Raw genomic sequence first — 26,624 nt, 5'->3', positions numbered from 1 at the left:
TCCTATCTTTGCTCGATTTGACTAATTATTCACTATTTTTGTTATGTTTTTCAATACAATTCAGATTAATATTTTAAATTTACGTTTATTGCACTATTTTTTTTCTTTTTCTTATGAACCATTAAGGTGTGTGTAATCAATAATGGGGAATTGTCTCATACACAAACAACGTGCACCCTTGATAAACAAAGGGGACCGAATATCGCAGTTGCCGGAACACATGATCCACCAAATTCTATCATATGTTCCTGTAAAAGATGCTGGTCGAACATCTATTCTATCCAGGTACATGAGAACAGTATGCACTTCTTACAACATTTTCAAATTTTTGCATTATGATCACAACTCTTTTGCACTACAATTACTACTTTCTGGTGAAAGTGAAACCCCTGATATTTGTGAAATAAGGGACAAATTCATGGATTTTGTGGCTACTAACTTGGTTCGAATAAACCATGAAAAGTCTGCAGTATTCAAACTTAAATTGGATTTGGCTGTACTTGACGACGAGTTTGAACATGTTGATCGGTTAATGTATTTGGTTGGAAAAACTAAGGTTGACAAATTGTGTGTTTCTGTGCAAACAAAAGACTCTCGTTGGTATTGTAGGGAGGTGTTTGAGGGAGATTTATGTTACAAATTCCCCTACCAGGTTTTACTGGCTTCAAATTGGTTACAATCCCTTAGTGTTCGATGGTGCAAGTTTACAAGTACCAACGGGTAATAACCCGGGTCCTCCGTACAAATAACCCGTCTATATATACGGACCCCCATCAATGCCAAAGGTACGCAATTCCAATCCAATCATTCTTATGAGCATTTATTACAGAGCTACCAGCATAATCTGACTTAAGCATCGGAGGGGTAATTCTCGGATCACCCCCGAGGCTAGTTAACGGCTTCACTGTGCAGGATCCAGTCAGCAACCTCAGTCGGGAGTCAGTCATCCTTTTCCTGTTCCGAGTCCGCCGCCGGAACAGTTACAATCCCTCAGTGTTCGATGGTGCAAGTTTACAAGTACCAACCTTATTAGCTACAATGTCGGCAACTTTTCTTCCCTGCGACAGATATGGTTGTCACATGTTATGCTGGGTGATGAAGCATTGAGTAACTTAGGTATTTGTTGTCCAAATATTGAACATCTAGAGTTTGATGATTGCGCGTTTTGGTTTGAAACCCTTGAACTTTCGAAATTTCCTAAGCTAAAGAAGGCTTCTTTTAAGGGTGGACAACAGCATAGCAGGCTTCGTAATGTTAACAATACAGGAACTAACCAGCTTGAGAGTTTTCATCTTTGTATTTTTAATACGGAATGGGTGATCAATCCAGATAATACTTGTAGTAGTAATATCAAAAATCTCGAACTTTATTGCTCCGTTAACGTGCCTAGTCTGTTTGAAGACCTTACAACGACATTTCCACTCATTGAGAAAGCAAGGATTGGAAGTATTAATGTTTTAGATAGGATGAAAGCCTCTAATTATCATTTGAAGAGTTTAGATTTACAAAAGGTCTTGTGTGCAACAGGTGCACATTAATATTAATGTGCACCAAGTTGTCACACGTGTGAACGGAGTAAACAAAACGCGCAGAAAAAAGAAAGAAAGAAATAATCACGCAAAGAAAGAAAGAGGAGAGAGAAAACGCTCACAAAAAAAATCGCAGAAAAATCGAAATCGAGAAGGAAGGAAGAAGGAAGAAGGAAGAAGGAAGAAGGAAGGAAGAAGAACTCAATCGAAATCGATCGAAATAGGAGAGAGAAACAACAAAAACGATCGAAAACGAGAAGGAAGAAGGAAGAAGGAAGAAGGACATTGAAATCCAAACTGAAGAGAAGGAAGAAGAACGCAATCCACTCAACAAAAGGAAGAAGAAAAAAAAATGGAAAACCTAATTAGGAGTGTGATTCAATCCACTCAAAGAATTCAAGTTCCTGTTGAACCAGATATTCAAGATGCAACAATGGAGGACGTTCTCAACAATTGCATCGAAAACAATGCTTTGGCACAGGAACGTGAAGAAGAGGAGGCAATGGAAGCTGAAGAACAACATATTGTTTCTGATTCTGAAGGTATGAATAATTAATTATATGTTTGAAGTTAAAGTTATGGTTATAAATGTAAAAGTTAGGGATATTTCTGTTAAAGTTAGGTAAATCCGTAAATGTGTTGGTTTGGCTGAAGTATTGGTGTTTGAAAAACTTACAGATATCAAAGTTAAAGTTTAGGTATTCAGAGTAAAAGTTAAGTAAGTAAAATGTAAAGTTATAGTTATGCATAAAAGTTATAGTTTATACGTTCAAAGTTAAAGTTATAGTTATGAATGAAAAAGTTAGAGATATTCCTGTAAAAGTTATGTAAATGTGTTGGTTTGGCTGAAAAATAGGTGTTTGAAAAAGTTACAGATATCAAAGTTAAAGTTGAGGTTTTTAGAGTAAAAGTTAAGTATTGAAATGTAAAGTTTAAAATATTTGCTTAGATTTTAATAAAGAATTTACATGGTTTTATGCATAAAAGTTATAGTTTGATGCATAAAAGTTAGCCTTGTTTAAAAGTTAAAGTTCTATGCATAGAAGTAAAACTTGTTTTAGTAAATGTTGGCCTTGTTTTAATAAAAGTTATAGTATTATGCGTAAAAGTTAAGGTTTAATAATAAAAAAAATTGCTGATTTTTGGTAATTGCAATAACAGAACCGGATCAAGATATTGTTGGAACACTGATGGGATACACTGCTGAAACAGTGGAGGAACTTCTAAGTTTCTACGAAAAACATGCTAGTGAGGTTGGGTTTTCCATAAGGAAAGGAAACACGAGATTCAAAGTTGGGACAAGAATCGTGCTTGAAAAGGCATATGTTTGTTCAGCAGTAGGAGTAACAAACAATGGAAAGAACAAAAAGAAAAAAGTGCAAACAGTTGTTCCTGTGGTGCCCAAAAAAGAGAGAAAACCAAGGCAAGTTTCGATCACGAGAACTCAATGTAGGGCTTGCTTGAGAGTGAAAATGAATTCTGAAGGCAGATATGAGGTTGTTAATCATGTGATAATGCACAACCATGATTTAACTAGAAGTCAATGGCACTACTTGCATAGATCTGAAAGGCAAATAACGGAAGAGAAGAGGGAGGCAATTGAAACTATGCAAAAATCTGGTAATAGTTACATTTTGATAGTTAAACTTTTATGTTCTGTGTAAAAGTTATTGTTTTGATACTCATCCTTTTGTTACTGCAATCACCTTCTAAGATGAAAAAAGTTGGAAATATAAAAGTCACACTCATCTCAGTTAAAGTTAAGCTTTTTAAAGTAAAAGTTAAGTTAGAATAGAATGAGAACTGTCTTTAACTTTGACAACAATTTCCTTAACTTTAACCTACATAACCACAACTTTAACACAAAAATTAACTATAAGGTGTTAAAGTTAAGTTAATGACAATTAAAGTTTTAGAAGTTAAAGTTAAGCTTTTTAAAGTAAAAGTTAGGTAAGAGTAGAATGAAGACTGTTTTTGACTTTGACAACGATTTCCTTAACTTTAACCTAAATAACAACAACTTTAACAAAGAAAATTAACTATAAGGTGTTAAAGTTAAGTTATTGACAATTAAAGTTTTAAAAGTTAAAGTTAGCCTTTTTGTACTAAAAGTCAGGTCTGAAGAAGTAAAAGTTAAACATTTTGCCGAAACTATTATTTTATTTACATTCTTTTATGCTGAACTGACAGGTCTGTCATCCACGGCTTCCTTTAACTACATGGCAATTGAAGCTGGAGGTGAAGAAAATTTGGGACACTCGAAGAAAGACCATCTAAATTACTGCACGAGGTTAAAAATGAAGCAAATAGAAGGAGGTGATGCACAAGCAGTAACTGACATAATGTATTTAGAGCTTGAAGGTGACCCAAACTTCTTTTTTAGATTTAGATTGGATGAAAAAGGTAAATTGAGGAGTTTGTTTTGGAGGGACTCTATGATGATGGAAGACTATGGAATTTTTGGAGATATAGTGGTTTTTGACACGACGTATAGAACAAACAGGTATAACCTAATTTGTGCTCCAATAGTTGGAATAAACAACCACTGGAACAATTGCATGTTTGGTTGTGCATTCATAGGAGATGAAAAGATTGAGTCGTTTGTGTGGCTTCTACAAACTTTCAAAAAGTCAATGGGGGGAAAAAGTCCAATATCAATCTTTACAGATCAAGATGCAGCAATGAACAATGCCATCCATCAGGTAAAAATCCAAGATTTATCCTTTTCAGAGCCCTTAACTTTAACTTCATATTCCTCAACTTTAAGTTCATAGTCCTTAACTTTAACTTCCAAATCTTTAACTTTAAGTTCAGAATCCTTAACCTTAAATTTAGAAATCTTAACTTTAATTTTAGAATCCTAAAGTTTAAATTTAGAATACTTATCCTTAACTTTAACTTTAACTTTATAAATCTTAACTTTAATTTCAATTTTCTTAACTTTAACTTCAAAAATCTCAACTTTTAACATTGAGTTGTATATGCAGGTCTTTCCAGATTCAAGACACAGATTATGTGTATGGCATTTGCATCAGAATGCTATTACCAGATTTGGGGCATTGAAACGAGATCCAACTTTTAAGAAGACATTCAACTATTGCTTGTATAAGTGTGTCACAGTAGTTGAATTTGAAACCAATTGGAGATCAATGCTGCAACAATATGAGTTGATAGGGGAAGAGTGGTTTACAAATGTATACAATTTGAGAGAAAAATGGTGCCCTGCGCTAAGCAAAGACTTCTTTTCAGCTGGGATTTTGTCTTCACAACGAAGTGAAAGCACTAATCACGCCATCGGATTTAGAGCAAACAGAACAACCAGTTTAACTGATTTCTATAGATTGTTCAAAGGTACAATACAACGTTGGAGAAGTACAGAAAAGCAAGCTGAATTCTCTTGTAGTAAATCGGTTCCATCCTCGGCTTTACCACTATCTGGATTGTTGAAACATGCATCAGAAGTTTACACGTTGTCACTATTCAGAGACTTTGAGGAGGAATTTGGATATTCAATTGCAACAACAGCAAAATTAATTTGGAAACAAGGTAAATATCAGAATTTAAAGTTAGTCTTTTTACTGTAAAAGTTATGCCTTTTTTTAATAAAAGTTGATAAACTGAAATATAAAGTTTATTAACTTTTAATTCACCAGGGCTAACTTTTATACATATTTTCATAACTTTAAGTAAAAAGTTTAGGTTTTTTGTTTTAAAAGTTAAGATTTTGAAAAAGTTTAGGCATCTGAAGTTAAAGTTTAGAATTCTGAAGTTAAAGCTAGGTTTTTTATTTTTAAAGTTATGTAACCTGAAAAATTAAGTTTCATAACTTTAAGTACACCAAGGCTAACTTTTATATTGATTTTCCTAACTTTAAAACATGGTACTACTAATGCAGAAAATACTGAGTTCTATGCTGTGTCCATTGATGAAGAACCTTGGTCTGCACAGAGAGTAACATACATCCACGAGAGCCAAACAGTATCATGTACGTGTAAAAACTTTGAAGCTTCAGGATGGTTATGCTACCACTGCATTAGGATATTGCACCTTCATTCGGTTAACCGGATTCCAGAACAGTACATCAAAAAGAGGTGGACAAAATCTGCCAAGTCATCAGTTTGGAACAAATTAGAAAATGAAAAACCAGAAGAGGTGCAGTACACACCTTGGCGCCAAACCATGGCTAGGAAATACTACAACCTTATCTTGAAAAGCCAATCAAATGAGGAGACAAGAACCCTTATGGAGGATGGTTATGCCGCTAGTGTGTCTCTGGTTGATGAACTTCTAGCGTCATTAAATCTTTCAAACACTGACGACGCTTCAACCACAGAAACAAGTGCAACAGCAGCACCTGAAACAAGTGCAACAGCAGCACCTGAAACAAATGCAACAGCAGCATATGAAACAAACTCAGCACCAGCAGGTAAAAGTTAATTGTTTTTTGGTTAAAGTTAAGATATTCCTTGTTAAAGTTAAGTTAGAGATGATGAAAGTCTGTCTTAACTTTAGAATAAATTTCATAACTTTAACCTACAGAACTACAACTTTAAACCAAAAAAACTATAATGTGTGAAATAAAAACAGATTGGAACTCACATTTTCTTAAAAAGGAAAATATGTAAAAGTTACAATTTTATAAGTAAAAGTTAGGGTTTTATATGTTAAAGTTTGGGTTTTATAAGTAAAAGTTATGATACAGTATGTTAAATGTTTGTAGGTACTCATGCAACAACAACAAGTGATACAAGTGTACAACAAGCAACAAGTTCTGAACCTGCAACAAACACAGCAACTGAACCTCCTATGGTATTGGATCCTGAACGTTGCACAACAAAAGGAAGGAACAAAAGACCACGAGGACCATTTGTCAAAAAGAAGAAGGGAAAAACTGCAGCGCCTCCAACAGCAGACTTTGGAACAATAACTCCAAATTTGAGATTATTTTGATTCTTTTAATGTTTTATATCAAAAATAGAATTTAAATTTTTCTTAAAGTTAAAGTTAAGGTTTATGAAGTTAAAGTTTAACATTCTGAAGTTAAAGTTTACTAGACTTGAGAACTTAGTAAAAGTTTCTTTACATTGAAAGTTTGAATATATACATTAAAATTTAGTGAAGTATAATATTTCTCTGAAGTGTATATATCTTTTAATCTGTCTTTTGTTCAAAAATGTAAAAGTTGGATTTATATATTAAAAGTCAGGCTAGATATAGTAAAAGTTGAGGTATATTTGCTTAACTTTTAGCATTAAATTAACAACTTCTAATATGTTACGTAACTTTTTCTAAACATCGCCAAAACCCATGTTACTTGGACTGACTTGGATACGTGTCCAAGTGTCTAAGATAAATTGTGAATTTTTTTTTCGGATTTAAGTTGAAAATAAAGTTTCAAAGTGCATGGATACTTAACGTACAATGAAGAATTGAAGTTATATACCAAAAACCAATATTATACTTAAAGTTGAGAGTTTTGTACTTAAAGTTACCCTTTTTGTAATAAAAGTTAGATAAACTAATATTAAATTTTCTTAACTATTTCAATAACAGGGCTAACTTTAATGGTGATAATCTTAACTTTAAGCATAGAATCAACAACTTTAAATACATGTTTCAGAATCCTAAACTTTAACTTTAGAACCCTCAACTTTAACTCAATTATCCTAAACTTTAAGCCTAAACTTTAACTTTAGATCCCTCAACTTTAACTCTAAAACCCTAACTTTAACTCTATAATCCTCAACTTTAACTTAATTATCCTAAACTTTAACAGCAGAATCCTAAACTTTAATTTTAGAACCTTCAACTTTAACTCTAAAACCCTAACTTTAACTCTATAATCCTCAACTTTAACTCAATTATCCTCAACTTTAACTCAGAATCCTAAATTTAACTTTGGATTCCTTAACTTTAACTTCAAATGCCTAAACTTTAACTTTAAAATCTAAGTCTTTAAGTTCAGAAACCTTAATTATAACTTCAGACTCCAAAACTTCAACTTCAGATGCTTAAACTTTAACAACAGAATCCTAAACTTTAACTTAAGAACCCTCAACTTTAACTAAATTATCCTAAACTTTTACAGAAACTGAACATTACCAAAAACCAATATTATTCTTAAAGTTGATCTTAACTATAACAATAACAGGGCTAACTTTAAAAATAATAATCTTAACTTTAACCATAGAATCAACAACTTTAAAAATACATGTTTCCATGTTCTACTGAACATCACCAAAAACCAAAATTATATGCCATATATACACAAAAATGGCATTATACTCTAGAGAAATATTTTTGTGAAAATGTAAAAGTTAAGATTATTGTACTTAGAGTTTTGATGAACTTTAAAACTAATATTAAAATTTCATGCTGCAGGTTTCTTTGCCGTCCGTTTGGTAGGAGCTTGCTTCTTCTCTGGTGGTCCTACATTTTCGGGGACAGATGCATCTGCTACATTCCTTTTAAGACGTTTTCTTGAAGTAAAAGTCTTCAACGGTTGTTCGTTGCCCTCTGCCGCATTATCATTCACATCTGCCACATTGTTATTCATCTCTGCCATATTACCCTCTGGTTTCTCGTTCTCATTGGCATTCTCCTGTGCAATTTTACCCTCTGGTTTCTTGTTCTCATTGGCATTCTCCTCTGCTTTCTTTTCAACTTCCTTCTCCTTTTTGGCAGCTTCTTTCTTCAACTTCCTATCATTTGCCAATTTTTGCTTCCTCCTGGTTACCACATGTGGATAGACATCTACTCGTTTGGAATTGAAATCAGCAAGTTTATTGAGAACTTCTGCCCGTTTGTCATTCATGTCAGATAACACAAGTGTGGCACATATTTCGGCACGCAGAACAATCCTTTTACGGGGCTGTATTATTTGAAAAAAAAAAGAATAACATTATCAACATCATTTTAAATTCCAAAATAAATAAGGCTAATAAAAGTTAAGCAAATTGCTGTAAAAGTTAGGAATTTTGACTTAAAAGTTATGATTCGAAAAAATGCTAACCTCTTTCAAATCAGGACAGCTACATTTGATTCCTTCAAATGTCAACATACTAATCATTGTATAAATTCCACAATCAAGGTCAGAACCTTTTGCAGTCTTCCAATCAAACTCAATCTCCTCCATGGGGTACGTTCCAATATCACCTTCATGATTATTGCCTCTATCATCAAGGAAAGTACCCAGGAGATCACACTGAAAACAATATTAAACACATTTATTGGTTTGTAACAGAAAAAAGAAAGTTGAACCGGTAATTCAACATTCTTAAATTGACTAGAGGTAATTACCAGAGTTGTTGAAAAACTTTCCAAATCAATGATTTGAGCTTCATCATACACAAGATTGTCCACGTGTTGCATCGTTTTGGTTTTCAAATTCAACACAAATAGGAAAAAGTGGCGTTCTCGAAAAAAAGGAACAAAAACCTACAAAAACAAAACATATTGTGATGTTAATAGATACACAAAAACAAAACTTAAACTAGTGAAAGTAAACTTTAACTTCAGAATCCTAAACTTTAACTTTGGATACCTTAACTTTAAGTTCAAATGCCTAAACTTTAACTTTAAAATCTTAAACTTTAAGTTCAGATACCTTAATTACAACTTCAGACTCCAAAACTTTAATTTCAGGTCTAAACTTTAACAACAGAATGCTAAACTTTAACTTTAGAACCCTCAACTTTAACTCTAAAATCCTCAACTTTAACTCTAAAATCCTCTACTTTAACTCAATTATCATAAACTTTAACTTCAGAAACCTTAACTTTAAATTTAGAATCCTTAACTTTAACTTCAGAAAAATTTAATGTTACAAGTTGAATTTTAGGATTCTAAACTTAAAGTTAAGGTTTCTGAAGTTAAAGTTAAGGATAATTCAGTTAAAGTTGAGAATTTTAGAACCCTCAACTTTAACTCTAAAATTCTCAACTTTAACTCAATTATGGTAAACTCTAACTTCAGAAACCTTAACTTTAACATTAGATCCTAAACTTTAACTTCATAAAACTTGACTTTAAATTTAGAATCCTTAATTTAATTTTGAGGTGATGCCAAGTAATAACTGACCAGATCAACACAGGTGATGTCAAAGCCATTGTTGTAAATATCAATCCACTCTTTCCAACAAATTAGAAGCTGATCCATAGCAGCCTCGTTAGTTGAATCTTGCCAAAGAAGTTCCAAAATTTCCTACAAGGGAAAACAAACAAATTAGTACAACACAAACATTTCCTAAAAATATGTTAACTTTTACTAAACTACTACACAATTTAAGAAACTCACACTTTGGCGGACACCAAAACAGAATTTTGAAGGCGGTGAGGCATGTTGCATTTCATTTGCATTTATCATTAATGCCCAACACTCAATAATAGACAAATAGATCTCTTGATCTTCAGCAAGTGACAACATATCCTCTCTTTGAATCATATGTACGGTATCAAACCAGACCAAAGTTTCCCTAAAAAAAAAAAGTTAAGATTTATTAAGTTAAAGTTAAACCTTTTGTACTTAAAGTTAGGACAATTAAAAGACTTACTCTGCCTTCACTACGACAGGATCATCCAGAAGGCAATAATCAGCAACTTCTTGATACAACTCGGGCAAACGTTTCATGTTCCTCTTGTAGAAACGCATGAAATGTCCGACAAGGAATGGTTCAGTGTTAACCTTTCCACATGGAATTCCAATTTTAGCCTTGCCATCAGCTAAAGAAGAGTGTATAATGGAATGATAACCGACAGTAGGCTCGTAAACTTTTAATTCTTTTGGAGCAGTTTCAGCACTTGCAAGAGGTTCAACACTTGGAAGAGGTTCAACAATTGGAAGAGGTACAACCAGCTGCTCAGATAAGCTTGGCTGTACATCAACCTCCAAAGTTGCGCCTGTAGTAGAATAAATGATTCCTTATCATTTAATGTGAAAAGGTTAAAGTTTTTTTAGATATTTCTAAGTTTGAACATATAGTAAACTGAAATAGAGTAAAGTTGCACCTTGATTGGTCTGCTGAGCTGGATCAGTGGTAGCATCAACAATACGAGGTTCTTCACACTGTACAGCAGTCTTGTTAGCAGTTTCATTGACATTAATTTCATCAAGAACTCCTTGGATCTTTTTATTTGGACTATCATCTTGAGGTATAGCATTAGGTTTTCCATCACAATATATGTTCTCCAAACCTCCTGGCATAGACTGAACTGAAACTACCATCTCAGCCAATTCTTGCATCATGGCATAATACCTTGGATCCAAATCATCATCCGGCAGCGATGGAGATGAACGTCGCCTCAGTGCTGCTACAGCTTCAAGTTGTTTCAAATGAAAATTTGAAACAATTTCCAAGTTCCTCTTCATTCTCAAAAACTCCGCATGCATTTCCTTCAAGATTCGGGAAAAGTTAGACTTTTTGAATTAAAAGTTAGACTTTTGAACTTAAAAGTTAGACTACTGAAACCTAAACTTTAACTTCAGAAACCATAACTTTAAATTTCGAATCCTTAACTTTAACTTTAAAATCCTAAACTTTCAAGTTCAGAATCCTTAACTTTAACTTTAATATCCTAAACTTTAAGTTCAGAATCCTTGAAATAATTTTAGAATTCTAAACTTTAACTTTAGGATCCTTAACATTAACTTCAAAATCCTCAACTTTAACATTAAAGTCCTTAACTTTAAATACATAATCCTTAACTTTAACTTTAGAATCCCTAACTTTAACTTCAAAATCCTCAACTTTAACATCAAAGTCCTTAACTTTAAATACATAATCCATAACTTTAACTTTAGAATCTTTACCTTTAATTTTAGAATCAAATCTCAAAACTAGAATAAAAATTTTAATAAAAGAGAAATAACTATAAAAATGTTGAGAAGAAACTTACATCAATTGAAATTGATTGAATTGCTGAATTTGACAATTGCCCATCAGGAATGACGAACCGTATATGGTTCTCATCATCGTTCACAGCATCATGCCTACCACAAATCTTGGCAAAACCTTCTTCAAAACCCAACTTTTGACAAACAGGGTAGGTCACTGTATTTAATAAACCACTGCCAAAGCAAGCTGAATCCTTTTCCAAAACAAGCCTTTCATGAATTTTAGTACCAGACCAATGCTTCATCAACGGAAGACTACAACTCTCTGCAATGCCTCTAAATTGAAGGCGATGAAAATAGACAACTTGTAAAACCCATAAACAACCACCAACGTTACCCTGGCAGCCTGAAGTTTTATGCTTCCTAATAGCCCGACAAAGTCTCTCGTGGACATATCCACACCAATCAAGATTCTTTATTTCATCTACATCCTCAAGAACTTTAACTAAACCCAAATCAGCAGTCCTATTAGCTATAGGAGCTAAGAAAACAGAGAATGCAAACATCACAAATATTCGCTTGAACATTTCTCCACCTTCCACTAATTCACCCATCTTAATCTCCAACAGACGCAATGGAATGGTTGCATTTTTTTTAACTTTAAAGTAGTCTCTCCACTGATTTTTCAAACCTACATCCTTAGTCCTAGTGCTGCTATCTACAATAGGATTGTCAGAATGTAATGGGAGAAGAAACACATCATGCACATCACATGGACTAAATATGAATTCCTTTCCAGCTTCAATTTTAAACAACCAACTAACAGGATCAAAATGATCAATCAACCAGGGAAATAATGTTGTATCTAACTTTGAAGTTTGCGTAGGTAAAGATAACAACCAACCGAATCCAATTTCTGAAACAGACTTAATTTGATTTGAATTGAATGTTTCTATGACAGCTAACAAAGCAGTTGGTCTACACTGGGTAGTCAAGTTTGAAGTACTGCAACCCCCATCCAAGCTGAAAAAAAGTTAAACAGGTAAAAGTTAGACTTTTAGCAGTTAAAGTTTGGTAATTAACAGTAAAAGTTATGTTTCTGATGATGGAAGAATTTCTTAATATTTACAACAAATACCATAACTTTAACCTACATAAGTACAGCTGTAATATTTAAAAGGAAAAAGTTGACTTTTAGCAGGTAAAGTTAGGAGAAAAAAGTCAAAATCCTTAACTTTATATTTAGAAATCTTGTTTGTAAGATTTGACTTTAACATCAAAATCCTCAACTTTAACTTCAAAATCCTTAACTTTAACTTCAAAATCCTCAACTTTAAGTTCAGAATCCTTAAACTTTAAATTTAGAAATCTTAACTTTAACTTTAGAATCCTAAACTTTTAATTTAGAATCCTTAACTTTAATTTCAAAATCATAAACTTTAACTTTAGGATTCTTAACTTTAACTTTAACTACAAAATTCTTAACTTTAACTACAAAAATCTCAACTTTAACTTCAGAGTCCTTAACTTTATAAAACAACTTTAACACAGAAAAGTTCAAATTGAGAAATAAAACAAATTGTAAAACTCACATCTGGACATCATTTTCAGCATCAACAGGAACATTAGCATCAACCTCAGCCTTAATCCTTGCCTTCTTCCCTTTGGTTTTTATTTCAACCAACTCACTCTTAACCATGACTCCCGGCTTCTTCTTCCCTTTGCCTGTCGGTTTAACCAAGCCAGCATTAACATCCTCGTCCTCGTCCTCGTCCCCGTTCTCATCCTGTTCCCAGTTCTCGTCCTGGTCCTCATCAGTATTAACATCCTCATCATCTTCATAAACAACATCGTCATCATCGTCATCATATTCAATATTTTCTGAATCTGGATATTGAATGTCATCATCTTCTTGTAAAATCTCCTTCACATTAACAGTTTTACTTCTCGGCATGATTCAATGATGTCAAAAATCACTGCAAAAGTTAAACTCCCATTAGATGAAAAATTTGTAAATATAAAAGTAATAGATTTAACTGTTAAAGTTAAGATATTAATAGAAAAGTTAAGTCTTAAATGATTGAAAACTGTCTTAACTTTTATGCCAATTTCCATAACTTAATTATATAAAACTATAACTTTAACACAACAAAGTACAACAGTGAAATAAAACAGATTGAAAGACTCAATTTAGTTGTAGAAAGGTAAAAACGTGAAAGTTAGACTATTACCAATTAAAGTTAAGTTATTCACAGTTAAAGTTAACTCAATTATCCTAAACTTTAAGTCAATTATCCTAAACTTTAACTACAGAATCCTCAACTTTAACATTAGAACCCTCAACTTTAACATTAGAACCCTCAACTTTAACTCTAAACCCTCAACTTTAACTCAATTACCCTAAACTTTAACTACAGAATCCTAAACTTTAACTTTAGAACCCTCAACTTTAACTCTAAAATCCTAACTTTAACTCTATAATCCTCAACTTTAACTCAATTATCCTTGCAACTTTGATACAGATTCAATGATTCACGTGCTTGCAACTTTGAATTCAAATGTTCTTCACTATTAGGTGAATAACCTTAACTTATTAACAGATTTATAAACTTTAACATTTATATAACAGAAATTAAAGCACAAAGTTGAAATCACAGCAAAGAAACAAAATCGCAGCAAAGAAGCTATCTGTGCAAAGGAACAAAATCGCAGCAAAAACAAACGATCGTTGAAGAAAAACCTAAATCAATACACACAAATACAAATTCGAAGCAACACAAACAAAACGTGACATAATTGGAAGAATAATTCAAGTAGAACAACTAAAATAATTAAACCTAATTATCAAAATACGAAAAATCAAAGAAAATAGGTAGAAAACTAACCTGGATGAACTGTCGAGGTAAATGTAGCAAAATCGCGAAGAAATTGCAGAAGAAATCGCAAGAAGTTGCGGTTGAGATGCAGAAGAGAGAAATTGCAGTTGAAATCGCGAAGAAATCGCAGCACAAATCGCAGCACAAATCGCAGAAGAGGGAGAGAGGAGAGAGAAAAGAGAGAACAGCGAAGAAGAAAGAAGAACGAATGAAATCGGGATTGCCTTCCCCCAATTAAAAAAAAAAAAAAAAAAATTACACTTCACACGTGCCAAATAATCGGGATTGCCTAATATGGGCTTGGTGTACAATAATTTATTGTACACCCATTTTAAACAAGATTTTGTGTTAGATTTATCATTCGTTAATTCACTTAAGAAGATTTATGAGATTGTCCAAATTTGAATGATTTCAGTTATTCAGGTTTGGTGTTGGAGGAGCTTTATATCGACTGTCCAAAACTAATTTACTTCCGCTATAGTGGGTGTAAGAAGATTCCAACGTTTATTTATCTTAACGTACCAACTACTATACAGACTAGTATACGCTTTAATTTTAGCGTGCCGTCTGGTATTAACTCGTCGTGGTTCATCAGCTTAAACAAGTTTGTAGAGATGATAGGAGTACACCAACATGTTTACCTACATCTTGATGTTTGTCGTTTGGAGTTGGTACGTGCAATAGTTGTTTCAGATCTTTGATTACTCAACTTTGAAAATCATTGGTGTTAATTAATGATGTGTTTTTTTGGTTTGGCTTTTGCAAGGCTGAATTTATTCTGGATGAATTTGAAGCAACTCAGATTTTCCAAAATAATGTTCACCTAGATCTGCGGATAATATACAGCTGTAACATACAAAATTCAGTTGCTCTTGTAGATGGCTTGATTTGGAGTATCCATCCGAGTACCTTGAGTATTGAGGGTGGTTGTTATGAATTTATCAAGGTAACACATAACTCCACTGTTTAAGTAGGTGTTTTTTAAGGCTCCGTTCTATTGGATTTATTTTGGCTGAACTTATATTATCTGAATTTATTTTATCTAAAAAAAGTATTTTGTCTGAAAAAAACTTATTTGTGTATAAAAATGTCTGAAAAAAAACTTATTTTTGATAAACTTATATTATTTAAACTTATCTGAACTTATCTGAACTTAACTGAACTTATCTGAATTTATTTTGTCTGAAATAAGTCAAACATAACAGAACCTAAGTTTATGCATACAAACAGATAAGTTGTCAGAAAATTTAAACTAATAAATACGTATAGTAAGTGCAATGATATTGTAATATGGAACATAGTAAAACTAAAGGTATAATTCGCTAGGAGAAACGATCGAGAATAGCTGTTAATTTGATTATTTGTGTTCCCTTTGGATTATCAGGACTTGTGTGGAAAACTAGGTATTAAAAAAAGTGAAGATGAATCATGTTGTGAGCAGCAAGAGTCATGCAGTAAATATTGGTGGCATAATATCAAAGACTTTGAAGTTAAGCACCAAGATAAAGACATGAAGGAGAAGTTGATATCTTTGCCGGAGTTGTACCAAGACTACCAAGGTTACAAACCTAGAAACAAGTCTTGTTTCAAATTTCATTGGCGCTCTTGTATCAACTTGATTCAAAATTCCTTTATCCTACACTAATAATTATGCCAATGTACATGGAGTTTGGTTAACGCATAGTTACTTTTATTTTTCCGTTTGATAATTCTACTCTTTAGAAAAACAACATTCCTTAAGTTTTATGTATTTGATTTTGTTTCCTTGATTTTCATCTACATTTAAGCTTTGTCAATTAGTTTTGTTCACTAATTCTCAATTTTCTATAAAGAATTCACAAATTCTTATTTACATGAGGTGTACGATAAATATTGTACACCGAAGTTAAAGTTGACGTAAAATGCTTAAAAGTCACCATTATATAGGTAAAAGTTATCTACTTTTTAGTAATAAAAATTTTCATTTTAATAAAAAATATTTATTCAAAATCACTAATAATGTATAAAATTAATCATTTAACACTTTAAAATGTTTATCTATTAACTTTTTTTGTAATAGTATAAAAGTTAGAGAAAACTGAGTAAAAGTTAGAGAAAACTAGATTAAAGTTATGTTGGTGCTGATTTTTCTGTTTTGTTTAGAATCGTTTAACTAACCAAAACCTCACAAAGAGCTAGAACTGATCTTGGTGGTTGCCAAGCCATTCAAGACTAGCCTTCGTTGAGGAGAGAAGGAAGATCGGGGGGTTTATAAACCAAAGAGAACCAGACTTATTTATAATGTTTTGTGATCGGAACTTGAATTTATGTTAAACTCTTGTGTTTGATTAAATATAAAGTTTATCATATCCAGCTTCCTAATTGTTACTTTAGCTTTGTATGACATATATCAAAGAATATTCTGCGTAGATTTATATTAGATTTATTTTTTATTTATTAGTAATTAATTAATTAAAATATCAACATGGTACTTAATTATCTATGGCACATTTTTCAATTCTACAATAAATTAAAAATCTTATTTTTCATTGGCCGAAAGACCCGAAATCATTAAATTTCCTACGTGACGCTCTAATAATTAAACAAATATGTCTCCTTTGTATATATTAGATTTGTACAAATAGTAACTATAAAGGTAATGTTAAAATGGATCTACTACTTAGAAATAGTCCTACATGAAGAAATATCCAACATCCACGTACATCTTCCTACTTAATTACTCAAACGAACGGATTTCAATTCCGTATAGGAATTGCATTTCACCACTTAATCACGTTTTTATTATTAGGGGACCCACAAATCTTATAAGATTGTTTTGTTCTTGGCACAAATCGAATTAGATAACCTTGCCTTAAAAGCATAATGTATTGTACATATATATATATATATATATATATATATATATATATATATTTTTTTTTTTGCAAGTAAGATGAATAGCCCTATCGGGTCGTAATTCTGCACGGGTTAACCCGCCCGGGTTAACAGGCTAGACACTTTGAGAGTGGGTGGGGGAGTGATAAGGGGAACTCTCCCTCAAAGTGCCCCTAGTGGAGATTGAACCCCCCAACCTTTTGATTGGAAGGTGAAATCCTTTCCACTAGGCCAAGAGGCCCAAGACACACTTGGTAATTGTATATATTGTACATATATATGTGTTGCACATTTGCATTACTATATATGGTCCTATCTAGCTTATTCTTAAAGGGATATATTATTATTGTATATTTTGAGCAACGTTCGTGATGAGGCCATTTTTCTGTTGTAGAAAAAGTAGTTGTATCTCACCAACAACAACTCTTGGTTTAATAAGTTTTCTCTTGTTACTCTTTATTGTTGGATGTAATACTCCTGAAGATCCAATCAAATGCTCAAATAAAAGCTTCGATTGCGTTATTACCAACTCTTATGGCGCATTCCCTGACCGGACCACTTGTCGGGTGGCTGAAGTCATGTACCCGACCTCTGAGGACGAGCTCATTGTGGCGGTGGCTGCTGCAACCAAGAACAAGAGGAAGATGAAGGTATTGCACGTAATGCAGGGTTAGCCTACATGCTCTCGTTTTTTTTTTGCTAGTGTAAAAGGTTTTTGGTAGCCTACCCATTGCTAATTCATTCTTTCCATAGACAAACAAATAGGTATAGTAGAAAACACCCTTGGAACACCAATTAGATCTTCGCTAGTTAAAACTGAAGATTTGTGTACGATAGATCACAAATTCAACTTGACGATTTTACAACTGCTCAACTGTCAAACAACCATAATGAACTTTTTTAGACAATAACAGTATTTGTTAACGAGTGATGTTGAAAATAGACAATATTACTTGTTTTTGTTTATAAGAATATAGGCATGATAAGTTGAGTGATAGTGATGCAACTTATAAGAAAATCATTCTTTCTATTTAGGCTCCATTTGGTTTAGTGTAAAACGTTTTCGATATAAAATAATTTTCTAAGGTAAAACACAATTTCAAACTAGTTTTCCTGTGTTTGGTTTCTTAAAAGAAAATGGGAGAAGATGGTGAAGATTGACGGAAAGAAGGTGAGGAGGAAAGTGGAAAGTGGAAAGTGGTTTCCCTCCCTTTCAAATGGAAAAGATTTTTCACCTTTGAGGGAGTTATGAACAATTGTTTTTCATCCATTTTCCAACGAAACAATGAAAAATGATTGAAAAGGGGAAAATTGTTTTCCATGAAAACGGTTTATACCCTACCAAACGAAGCCTTGATACTGAATTGGTAGTCTCCTTGAAGTTGATCGATAAACATTCCACTCCATATTGATCGAAATTAAAACATTTTTTTGTGCTAAAAGAACGTGTTTCTCAAACTGATAACAGGTAGCAACACGTTACTCACACAGCATACCAAAATTGGTATGCCCAGACGGGAAAGACGGGCTTCTAATAAGCACCAAGAACCTCAACAAGATACATGATGTTGACACGATGGCCAGAACGATGACCGTGGATAGTGGTGTGACCCTCCGACAACTGATCAGTGAGGCGGCAAAGGTGGAGCTAGCACTGCCCTATTCACCGTACTGGTGGGGACTTACTATTGGTGGGATGCTATCCACTGGTGCGCATGGGAGTTCTTTATGGGGCAAAGGCAGTGCAATCCATGACCATGTTTTGGAGCTCCGAATTATTAGCCCCGGTAGTCCCGAAGACGGGTTTGTTAAGATTCGAACTCTTAATGAAACTGAAGTTGATTTTAATGCTGCTAAGGTTTCCCTTGGGGTCTTTGGAGTCATTTCACAGGTATGATTATATAACTGATTATTCATCATATACACTTAACAAGACATATAATTAACCTACTTACATAACTTTATTTCTAATTGATATAAATGTGAAGGTGACTATTAAACTAGAACCAATGTTCAAGCGGTCCATCACTTACATAGCAAAGAATGATTCTGACTTGGGAGATCAAGCCTTAATCTTTGGCCATCAACATGAGTTTGCGGACCTAACATGGTACCCGAGCCTAAAACAGGTCATGTATCGCATTGACCATCGTGTCCCTCTAACGACAAAAGGAAACGGTCTCAACGACTTCATCCCATTTCGGCCAACACTTTCAGCTGCATTAGCAGCCATTCGGTCCTCAGGTAATTAAGCATTAGTGTGAATATAATAATACGGTTCATCCTAATACGGGTGCCTGTGACTCATACATGTAATAAATATCGTACATTAATACAATTACGAGGATACCCTTGGTATCCTCTATAAATTAGAGGTAATTCCTTTTTTGCTCTGCATCTTTCCTAATCTGACCATTTTTTATGCAGAGGAAAATCAAGAATCAAAAGCAGATGCAGAAGGCAAATGCTCTGGTTCCAAACTAACAACATCTTTTCTCCGGATCAACGCATTTGGACTCTCAAACAATGGTAATACACTAAAACACTCATTGCATGAGTAACAAAATTAGACTTTTAATCAACTGCTTCTAAACATATGATGTAATGTTTAGGGATCCTATTTACCGGCTACCCGGTGGTGGGATACCAGAATCGCCTGCAATCGTCAGGAACATGCCTAGACAGCCTAGATGACGCACTAATCACGGCATGCCCGTGGGACTCAAGAGTGAAGGGGGAATTCTTCCACCAAACCACATTTAGCATTGAGATGTCTAAAGTAAAAGCCTTCATACAGGATGTACAAAAGTTGGTATCTCTACAACCTAAATCCTTTTGCGGCATTGAGCAATATAATGGCATCTTAGTGAGATACGTTAAGGCCTCAACCGCGTACCTTGGTAAGGAAGAAGATGGTTTAGATTTTGATATGACCTATTACCGCGCCAAGGACCCCTCGGAGCCACGACTCTTTGAAGATATATATGAAGAGGTCGAACAAATGGCGATGTTTAAGTATGGAGGATTGCCACATTGGGGGAAGAATCGAAACTTGGCATTTGAGGGAGTGATCAACAAGTATAAGAATGGAGAAGAGTTTATAAAAGTTAAGGAGAAGTTTGATCCACAAGGGTTGTTTTCGAGTGAGTGGACTGACCAAGTGCTCGGGTTAAAAGACGGGTTAAGTATAGTTAAAGACGGGTGTGCCCTTGAAGGTTTATGCATTTGCTCTCAAGATAGTCATTGTGCTCCTAATAAGGGATACTTTTGTCGACCAGGACGAATCTATAAGAAAGCAAGGGTTTGTACTACTAGAAATACTATGTATTAAATTGAAATAGATTATGTAATTAAATACATAAACTTATATAAGACAGTCTTATGTATAAGATTAATATGTGTGTTGTCATTTTCAATCACAAATCGATTTTTCCGCACCTCGTTGTTTTAACGAAGAGCAACAAGAGATTAATAGTTGTTATTACTTGCACATAACATATTTTTAGACTACCTAATGCCAGGGAAATAAATTATCAACTACTATACGGACGACAAACATTGTAGAAGTAACACTATTTTAAGGCCAGAATTCTGTAAAACTTGTAGAATATCATCAAGTAAATTGACCTAGAATATGATAATGAGCCATTTTCAGCAAGTAATCTTAATTAAAGAAATAGTTCGCTTTCTCGCCCTCTCATAATTTAACAAAAATACAAAATACAAACATCAGGATCTTAACCACCCCCCCAAGGCATCCATATATAAACAAGGACTTCTACAATTTATCATAACTAATACACCTAACAATGTATATTTATACTCCGTAGTTACTTACTACTAGGTTGGAACAAAGTATCTAATTAATTACGTAAATGGCGTTGTGTATGTCTAAATGTTGTTTTCTTCTTCTTCTGATTATTAGCTACTGTTTACTTCAATGGTGTAATACTGTTACCTGTGATTGTGTTGCTCCGGAGGAACCAATCAAATGCTCTTCCGGCAACTCCAACTGCATCGTCACCAACTCTCAGGGGTCCTTCCCGGACAGAAGCATCTGTCGTGCAGCTGATGCTGTCTATCCTACCACCGAAGCGGAACTCATATCTGCTGTTTCTGCTGCAACAATCACCAAAAGAAAGATGAAGGTATATTCCAATCATGTTCATACGAAGTATATCTAACTCCCAGTTGAATCAAACAATAATTAGCTTAAACCGATATAAATTGTCTTGATATATAACTTCATGTTAATCGGAATTATATGATTACTTGATTAGGTTAAAATCATATGATTCATATGTGGGTTAACAGTTTAACACAACATACAAACAATTTGTAGCTTAAGCCTTAACCTCTGATTAATTGACTATGCCATCTAATAACATATTGAATATTTCATTTAGAAAAAATATATTCGTCATACATTGAACAACCAAATATATTATTTCCAAACATATAACATTGAAACTTCATTACCAACTCTTGTCTATTAGTAACTTATGAAAAGCATCTTGTTATCAAAACAAACAACAAAAAAACAAAACAAAAAACTTATAAAAAGCATCTTATGCATTTGATAAATTATAAACTTCAGTAAAAATGATTGTATACTCTAATCTAATACTATAAAAGTATGACTTTTTGAATCTAAATATCAAGGTAGCAACCAGATACAGTCACAGTGTTCCCAAGTTGGTGTGCCCTGACGGAGAAGACAGCCTAATCATAAGCACAAAAAAACTAAGCGAAGTAATCAAAGTGGACAAGGATGCTAAAACCATTACAGTGCAAAGCGGCGTGACACTAAAGCAGCTGATAAAGGAGGCAGCCAAGGCCAAGCTAGTGTTACCCCATACGCCGTACTGGTGGGGTCTCACTGTTGGAGGAATGCTTGGAACAGGTGCTCATGGAAGCTCATGGTGGCTGAAAGGAAGTGCTGTTCATGACTATGTTGTGGACCTTAGAATCATTAGTCCAGGGGAGTCTAAAGATGGCTATTACAAGAATAGGACGCTCAAGGAAGGTGATGCTGATCTTGATGCAGCTAAAGTCTCACTTGGAGTTCTTGGAGTCATTTCTCAGGTACCTCTGAAACTACTAACACTATGAGTGTTTTAGGCTTATAGTTTTTATGTAAAGGAGTTTATATGATCACAGATATAATCTTAGGGCTTCAACCACTAGCTTAAGCTTTTGGTTGTATGACATGATATTGGAGCTAGCGTGACACAAGGGTCACGGGTTCAAATCTCATCCTTCCCTCATTTCAAAGTGGAATATTTAGCGCTAGTATGGGAAGGCCCATACTGCATCTTGGGGTTTAAACACTAGCTTAAGCTTTTAGTTGAGTTGGCCCTTTAATCCATAACTAATATTTTTGAAGGTAACGTTCAAATTAGAGTCTATGTTCAAGAGATCAATCACTTTTGAGGCAATGGATGATGACAATGGATTAGGGGAGGAAGCCTTAAATTTTGGGAAAAAACATGAATTTGGGGACATAACATGGTACCCAAGCCAACACCAAGTAATATATCGGATTGATGACAGAGTTCCCTCTACCACTCCTGGCAATGGTGTCAATAACTACTTCCCCTTCCGTTCAACTGCAGCATCGGTTTTGGTAGCTAACAGAAAAATAGGTGGGTTTTATTTCCATTCAGTTCTCTCATAATCAGTTGTCACATTGCATACACAGTTACGAAATATCTGGAAACAGGGTATTTTAGTGTTACGTAGGTAAAGACAACAAAGTATTTTGCCTGAATGAATTGTGTTATCTAGTAGTTTTATTTGGATAATCATTTCATTTGTTTAATTATTTCCTGGTAATCTAATTTGCGACTTCCTGCATACATTTTATATTCAGAGGAGTTGGCAGAAGCAATCAACTATGCTGATTTAAAATGCTTCGGCGGAAATGCAATAACAGCCGCATTGGAAGCCATTGCATTTGGACTCACCAACAATGGTAGCCATCTTCCTCATCTCAAATATTCATTGTTTTGGGAATTATGTTTTTATTGAATTGAACTGATATTTTATTAATTAAAGTCAATTTTGCTGCCCAAAAACTGATTTGACCGATTACAATTGATTCAAAATCATCAAAATGATTTTTTTTTTCTTATTCACCAGTATTTGCCTTGTGCAATTTTCTACTAATCAGAAGATCGAAACTGATTCATACGAAAGATTTGCCAAAGACAAGTTTTACTGATCAAAACTAATTTTTACAGAATTCCTAATTGACCAAGTCAATAAGCTAATACTAATCCAAATTATATTAATGTTTGATTAGGTAATTTCTTTACGGGCTACCCTGTAATTGGCTATCAAAATCAACTTCAATCAGCAGGAGGATGCCTTACTCCAGGGTCTTGTTTACTTCAATCATACTGCCCATGGGATCCAAGAACAAATGGTCAATACTTTTTCATTAATGGGTTTAGTATAGGAATCTCCAAAGTGAAGAACTTCATTCAAGATATACAAAAACTAGTTGAACTAGAGCCAAAATCATTGTGCGGAGTAGAACTATACAATGGCATCCTAATGAGGTATGTTAGCGCCTCTACAGCCTATCTCGGAAAGGATGAAGATGGAATAGACTTTGACATTGTTTATTACCGAAGCAAAGATCCATTGGCTCCTAGGATGTTCGAGGACATACTCGAGGAAATAGAACAAATGGCCGTGTTCAAGTACAATGGTATGCCTCATTGGGGGAAGAATCGAAATATAGCCTTTGAGGGGGCAATGAAGAAGTATAAGGATGGTGAAAAGTTCTTAGATGTGAAGAAGAGGTATGATCCCTTAAGTTTGTTTTCAAATGAATGGACAGACCAAATATTGGGGCTTAAAGAAGGATTGAGTATTTACAAAGAAGGATGTGCACTTGAAGGGCTTTGCATATGTTCTGAGGATATTCATTGTGCCCCTAACAAGGGGTATTTGTGTAGACAAGGAAGGGTCTATAAAGAAGCTAAGGTTTGCAGAAAAATGAAATCAACTCAAGAGATTTAAATGTAGTGAATTTCTTGTCAAGTTTCTATGTAATACAACTTACTACACTATGGACATTATTTAGCAAGAGAAACTATTTCAAAAAATTCAAACCTCATGCTTCTAGTAGTTTTCTTAACTTCTCCTTACAAAACATTGTTTTTCATAACTATTTTAAAGCGGACCTTGAGGGAAGAAGACCATGTTCTTTATAGTTGAACTGAATTCAGGCTCCGTTCTATACAACTTCTTTTGACTGAACTTATATTATCTAAAGTTAACTTAACTTAACTAAACTTATTTTATCTAAAAATAACTTATTTGTGTATGAAAGTGTCTAAAATAAAATTATGTTTTCTGAACTTATATTATCTTAACTTATCTGAAATTAAATGGACTTTTTATGTCTGAAATAAGTCAAAGTAAGTCGAATAGAACAGAGCACGTCCTAAACTGAATGCACCTAAACTGAACTGAATTTCCGTGAAATGCAACCAAAAAAACATAGCCGAAGTCTTTGACAGGAGTGGCTAGCGTTCATATTGGATGCAAACAACGGAGCTAATTAAGTGTGTTGTATAATTAGTATTTTAGTACAAAAGAGGATCAATAAGGTCCAGGTTTGCTCAGTCAATAATTTAAGAAATAAAACACAATTTTTATGAGATTGTTATAGATAGTACTAACAAAATTAAAATCTTTTACTGATTAATTTAGCACGTTTATCGAGTTAAGATCCGAACTTGCTCAAAACTTGATTATTCTTATCAAACCAAGCTTGAATATGATTGTAATTTTTATTGACATTGTGGCTCATTTGCAAACAAAAAAATAAATAGAAATTGCAAGAGGAAGGCAAAAATGAAGAGACTTACGCAGCTGTTCAGACTTCAGAGAGCAGAGAATTCTTGAAGACGTTTCTCAAGATCATCCAATCGGGTAGCCCAATCACTCTTTACAGTTATGGGTCGGACCTTATCATAATCAACCACCTTCTTCCCATTTTTCTCCCTCTTCAATTCAATTGACCCTTTCTTCTTCTGCTGTTGCTTCTTCGTGCTGGCCTTTTTAGCGCTTGCTTTCTGCAAAGCCCTCAGTATATCCGACCCGCTTATCTCTTTACCCGACTTTTCTTCTTGTTGGACCTTCTTGCTTGGATTCGAACCCGCTGATGGGCCGGATTCGAGGGTACTGAACACCGCTTGGCCCAGCCCACCAATGTCATGGGGAGAAACGGTGGCGGCGACGACTGCCGGGTATCGGTTTCTCCGCCGTAATTGGACGGACTTTGTTGGTGGTTGTGGAAGTTTCGGGAAGGAGAGGAAGGGTGTAGGTGGAATTGGGGTTGGGATGAAAGGTTGAGAGGCAATTGTAACCCACATTGTTGTGAATAAACCAACGGTCTAAGGTGTCAGTAAAATAATTTGGCATCATATAATAAAACCAAAAATGAAATTAAACTTTGTGGATATCATAAATTAGGATGTTGAAATTTTTGTGGTTTTACTTCCACATAAATCACTTTCTCAAACTAAAAATTGGTAATTTATAGGGATGACGGGTGGGTATAAATTTACAAATTTCACATCGCATCATTTCATATGGAGCGGATATGTATATTATTAATTTATTCTTTTTAAACTTATTTTCCTCAAAAAAAAAAACTATTCTCCTCAAAAAAAACTTATTTTCCTTATTCTCTTTGATCTACTTGTACAGACTTGTTTATAACAGGTCTTGGGTATATTCCCTCTATATTTTACTGGTAAGTTAGCTGATATCTACCAAAGTTAGCAAAATATAAGGTGCTTAAGTTTGATTGGTTTTGATTCAGAGTCATCTAGACATTTTAAATGTGTACATTAAACAAAACAATTATAAACAAGTATTATAATAACATTTCAAAAGCATGGAACAAATGAGGGGGAAAAAGAGAGGTTTGAGAGAGTTTCTCATTTGATGGTATGTCCATTTTAGCTTCCATACTCGGCAAAGTATGTATTGACATGTGTAATAAGATACATACATCTTAGTCCGGACCAAAATAAAACACACCAAAAATCACAAGTCACAAAAACATAAGCAAAAATACAAACTTTTCTATAAGGCGGTCTTACACAAAAGACCACCTTGGTGTCATATAAGTTAAGCAATGGAACTAATTAGTTAAGCACTGGAACTAATTAGTTAAGCAAAGGAACTAACTAGTTAAGCAATTGAACCAATTAGTTAAGCAATGTAACCAATTAGTTAAGAAATAGAACCAATTAGTTAAGCAACCAAAGTGGTCTTTCCGGTAAGGCGGTCTTACACAAAAGTTGCCGAAGCAAAAATAACCACTACAAAAAATTTGTATCTTTAACGACAACCTAATTACGACGGGTCAAAAATATTATCGCAAATTAAAGGCTTTTGTGACGGGTCTAACAACCAAACAAATACCCTCGCAAATGACTTTTACGACGGATTAACGACGGGATTTTCCATTAACTACAGTCCCCTTTTA

General features: G+C 33.9%; 6 protein-coding genes across 12 annotated transcripts; 4 read left to right on the top strand and 2 right to left on the bottom strand.

Moving 5' to 3' along the window:
- The first annotated feature begins 135 nt into the window (after window positions 1-135).
- Window positions 136-15,881, top strand: LOC110781982 (uncharacterized). 3 transcript variants are annotated; one of them, XM_021986027.2, is made up of 4 exons: window positions 136-1,116; window positions 14,660-14,907; window positions 15,003-15,182; window positions 15,621-15,881. In XM_021986027.2, exons 1-4 carry the CDS (start codon window positions 1,086-1,088, stop codon window positions 15,879-15,881), a joined length of 720 nt encoding a protein of 239 aa, XP_021841719.1. In that variant the 5' UTR covers window positions 136-1,085. The 3 variants fall into 3 exon arrangements, 1 of the variants encoding a protein (XP_021841719.1); XR_008928492.1 differs by lacking the exon at window positions 14,660-14,907 and having other exon boundaries at window positions 177-1,116; window positions 15,621-15,760; XR_008928491.1 differs by having other exon boundaries at window positions 177-1,116; window positions 14,652-15,182; window positions 15,621-15,760.
- LOC130468086 (protein FAR1-RELATED SEQUENCE 5-like) lies at window positions 1,507-6,494 on the top strand. Its single transcript, XM_056837717.1, has 6 exons — window positions 1,507-2,071; window positions 2,691-3,149; window positions 3,720-4,231; window positions 4,517-5,075; window positions 5,425-5,955; window positions 6,250-6,494. The coding sequence occupies exons 1-6, from the start codon at window positions 1,882-1,884 to the stop codon at window positions 6,477-6,479; spliced, it is 2,481 nt and encodes an 826-aa protein (XP_056693695.1). The 5' UTR covers window positions 1,507-1,881; the 3' UTR covers window positions 6,480-6,494.
- Window positions 7,688-21,200, bottom strand: LOC110802827 (uncharacterized). 2 transcript variants are annotated; one of them, XM_056837716.1, is made up of 10 exons: window positions 21,069-21,200; window positions 12,953-13,336; window positions 11,423-12,383; window positions 10,535-10,919; window positions 10,081-10,426; window positions 9,825-10,002; window positions 9,609-9,731; window positions 8,829-8,966; window positions 8,542-8,733; window positions 7,688-8,400 (listed from the first exon to the last, which is right to left on the bottom strand). In XM_056837716.1, exons 2-10 carry the CDS (start codon window positions 13,312-13,314, stop codon window positions 7,900-7,902), a joined length of 3,186 nt encoding a protein of 1,061 aa, XP_056693694.1. In that variant the 5' UTR covers window positions 13,315-13,336; window positions 21,069-21,200; the 3' UTR covers window positions 7,688-7,899. The 2 variants fall into 2 exon arrangements, with proteins under 2 accessions (XP_056693694.1, XP_056693693.1); XM_056837715.1 differs by lacking the exon at window positions 21,069-21,200 and adding an exon at window positions 14,246-14,658.
- On the top strand, window positions 17,407-20,594 carry LOC110778451 (probable L-gulonolactone oxidase 6). Of its 2 annotated transcripts, none has more exons than XM_021983008.2 (5): window positions 17,407-17,760; window positions 18,579-19,001; window positions 19,099-19,354; window positions 19,538-19,639; window positions 19,723-20,594. In XM_021983008.2, exons 1-5 carry the CDS (start codon window positions 17,482-17,484, stop codon window positions 20,439-20,441), a joined length of 1,779 nt encoding a protein of 592 aa, XP_021838700.1. In that variant the 5' UTR covers window positions 17,407-17,481; the 3' UTR covers window positions 20,442-20,594. The 2 variants fall into 2 exon arrangements, with proteins under 2 accessions (XP_021838700.1, XP_056693698.1); XM_056837720.1 differs by having other exon boundaries at window positions 17,675-17,779.
- Window positions 20,700-25,538, bottom strand: LOC110778452 (uncharacterized). Of its 2 annotated transcripts, none has more exons than XM_056837721.1 (2): window positions 24,994-25,538; window positions 20,700-21,226 (listed from the first exon to the last, which is right to left on the bottom strand). In XM_056837721.1, the coding sequence occupies exon 1, from the start codon at window positions 25,498-25,500 to the stop codon at window positions 25,009-25,011; it is 492 nt and encodes a 163-aa protein (XP_056693699.1). In that variant the 5' UTR covers window positions 25,501-25,538; the 3' UTR covers window positions 20,700-21,226; window positions 24,994-25,008. The 2 variants fall into 2 exon arrangements, with proteins under 2 accessions (XP_056693699.1, XP_021838701.1); XM_021983009.2 differs by having other exon boundaries at window positions 20,700-21,229; window positions 24,994-25,534.
- On the top strand, window positions 20,986-24,193 carry LOC110778450 (probable L-gulonolactone oxidase 4). 2 transcript variants are annotated; one of them, XM_021983007.2, is made up of 5 exons: window positions 20,986-21,258; window positions 21,773-22,195; window positions 22,497-22,755; window positions 22,983-23,084; window positions 23,415-24,193. In XM_021983007.2, exons 1-5 carry the CDS (start codon window positions 20,986-20,988, stop codon window positions 24,137-24,139), a joined length of 1,782 nt encoding a protein of 593 aa, XP_021838699.2. In that variant the 3' UTR covers window positions 24,140-24,193. The 2 variants fall into 2 exon arrangements, with proteins under 2 accessions (XP_021838699.2, XP_056693697.1); XM_056837719.1 differs by having other exon boundaries at window positions 21,118-21,258; window positions 21,777-22,195.
- Window positions 25,539-26,624: the final 1,086 nt, after the last annotated feature.

Source organism: Spinacia oleracea, chromosome 2 (assembly GCF_020520425.1).
Source record: "Spinacia oleracea cultivar Varoflay chromosome 2, BTI_SOV_V1, whole genome shotgun sequence".
In the NCBI taxonomy this organism is placed as follows: Eukaryota; Viridiplantae; Streptophyta; class Magnoliopsida; order Caryophyllales; family Amaranthaceae; genus Spinacia; species Spinacia oleracea.
Note: the sequence above shows the minus strand (reverse complement) of the source record. Positions and strands in the feature narration are given on the sequence as shown.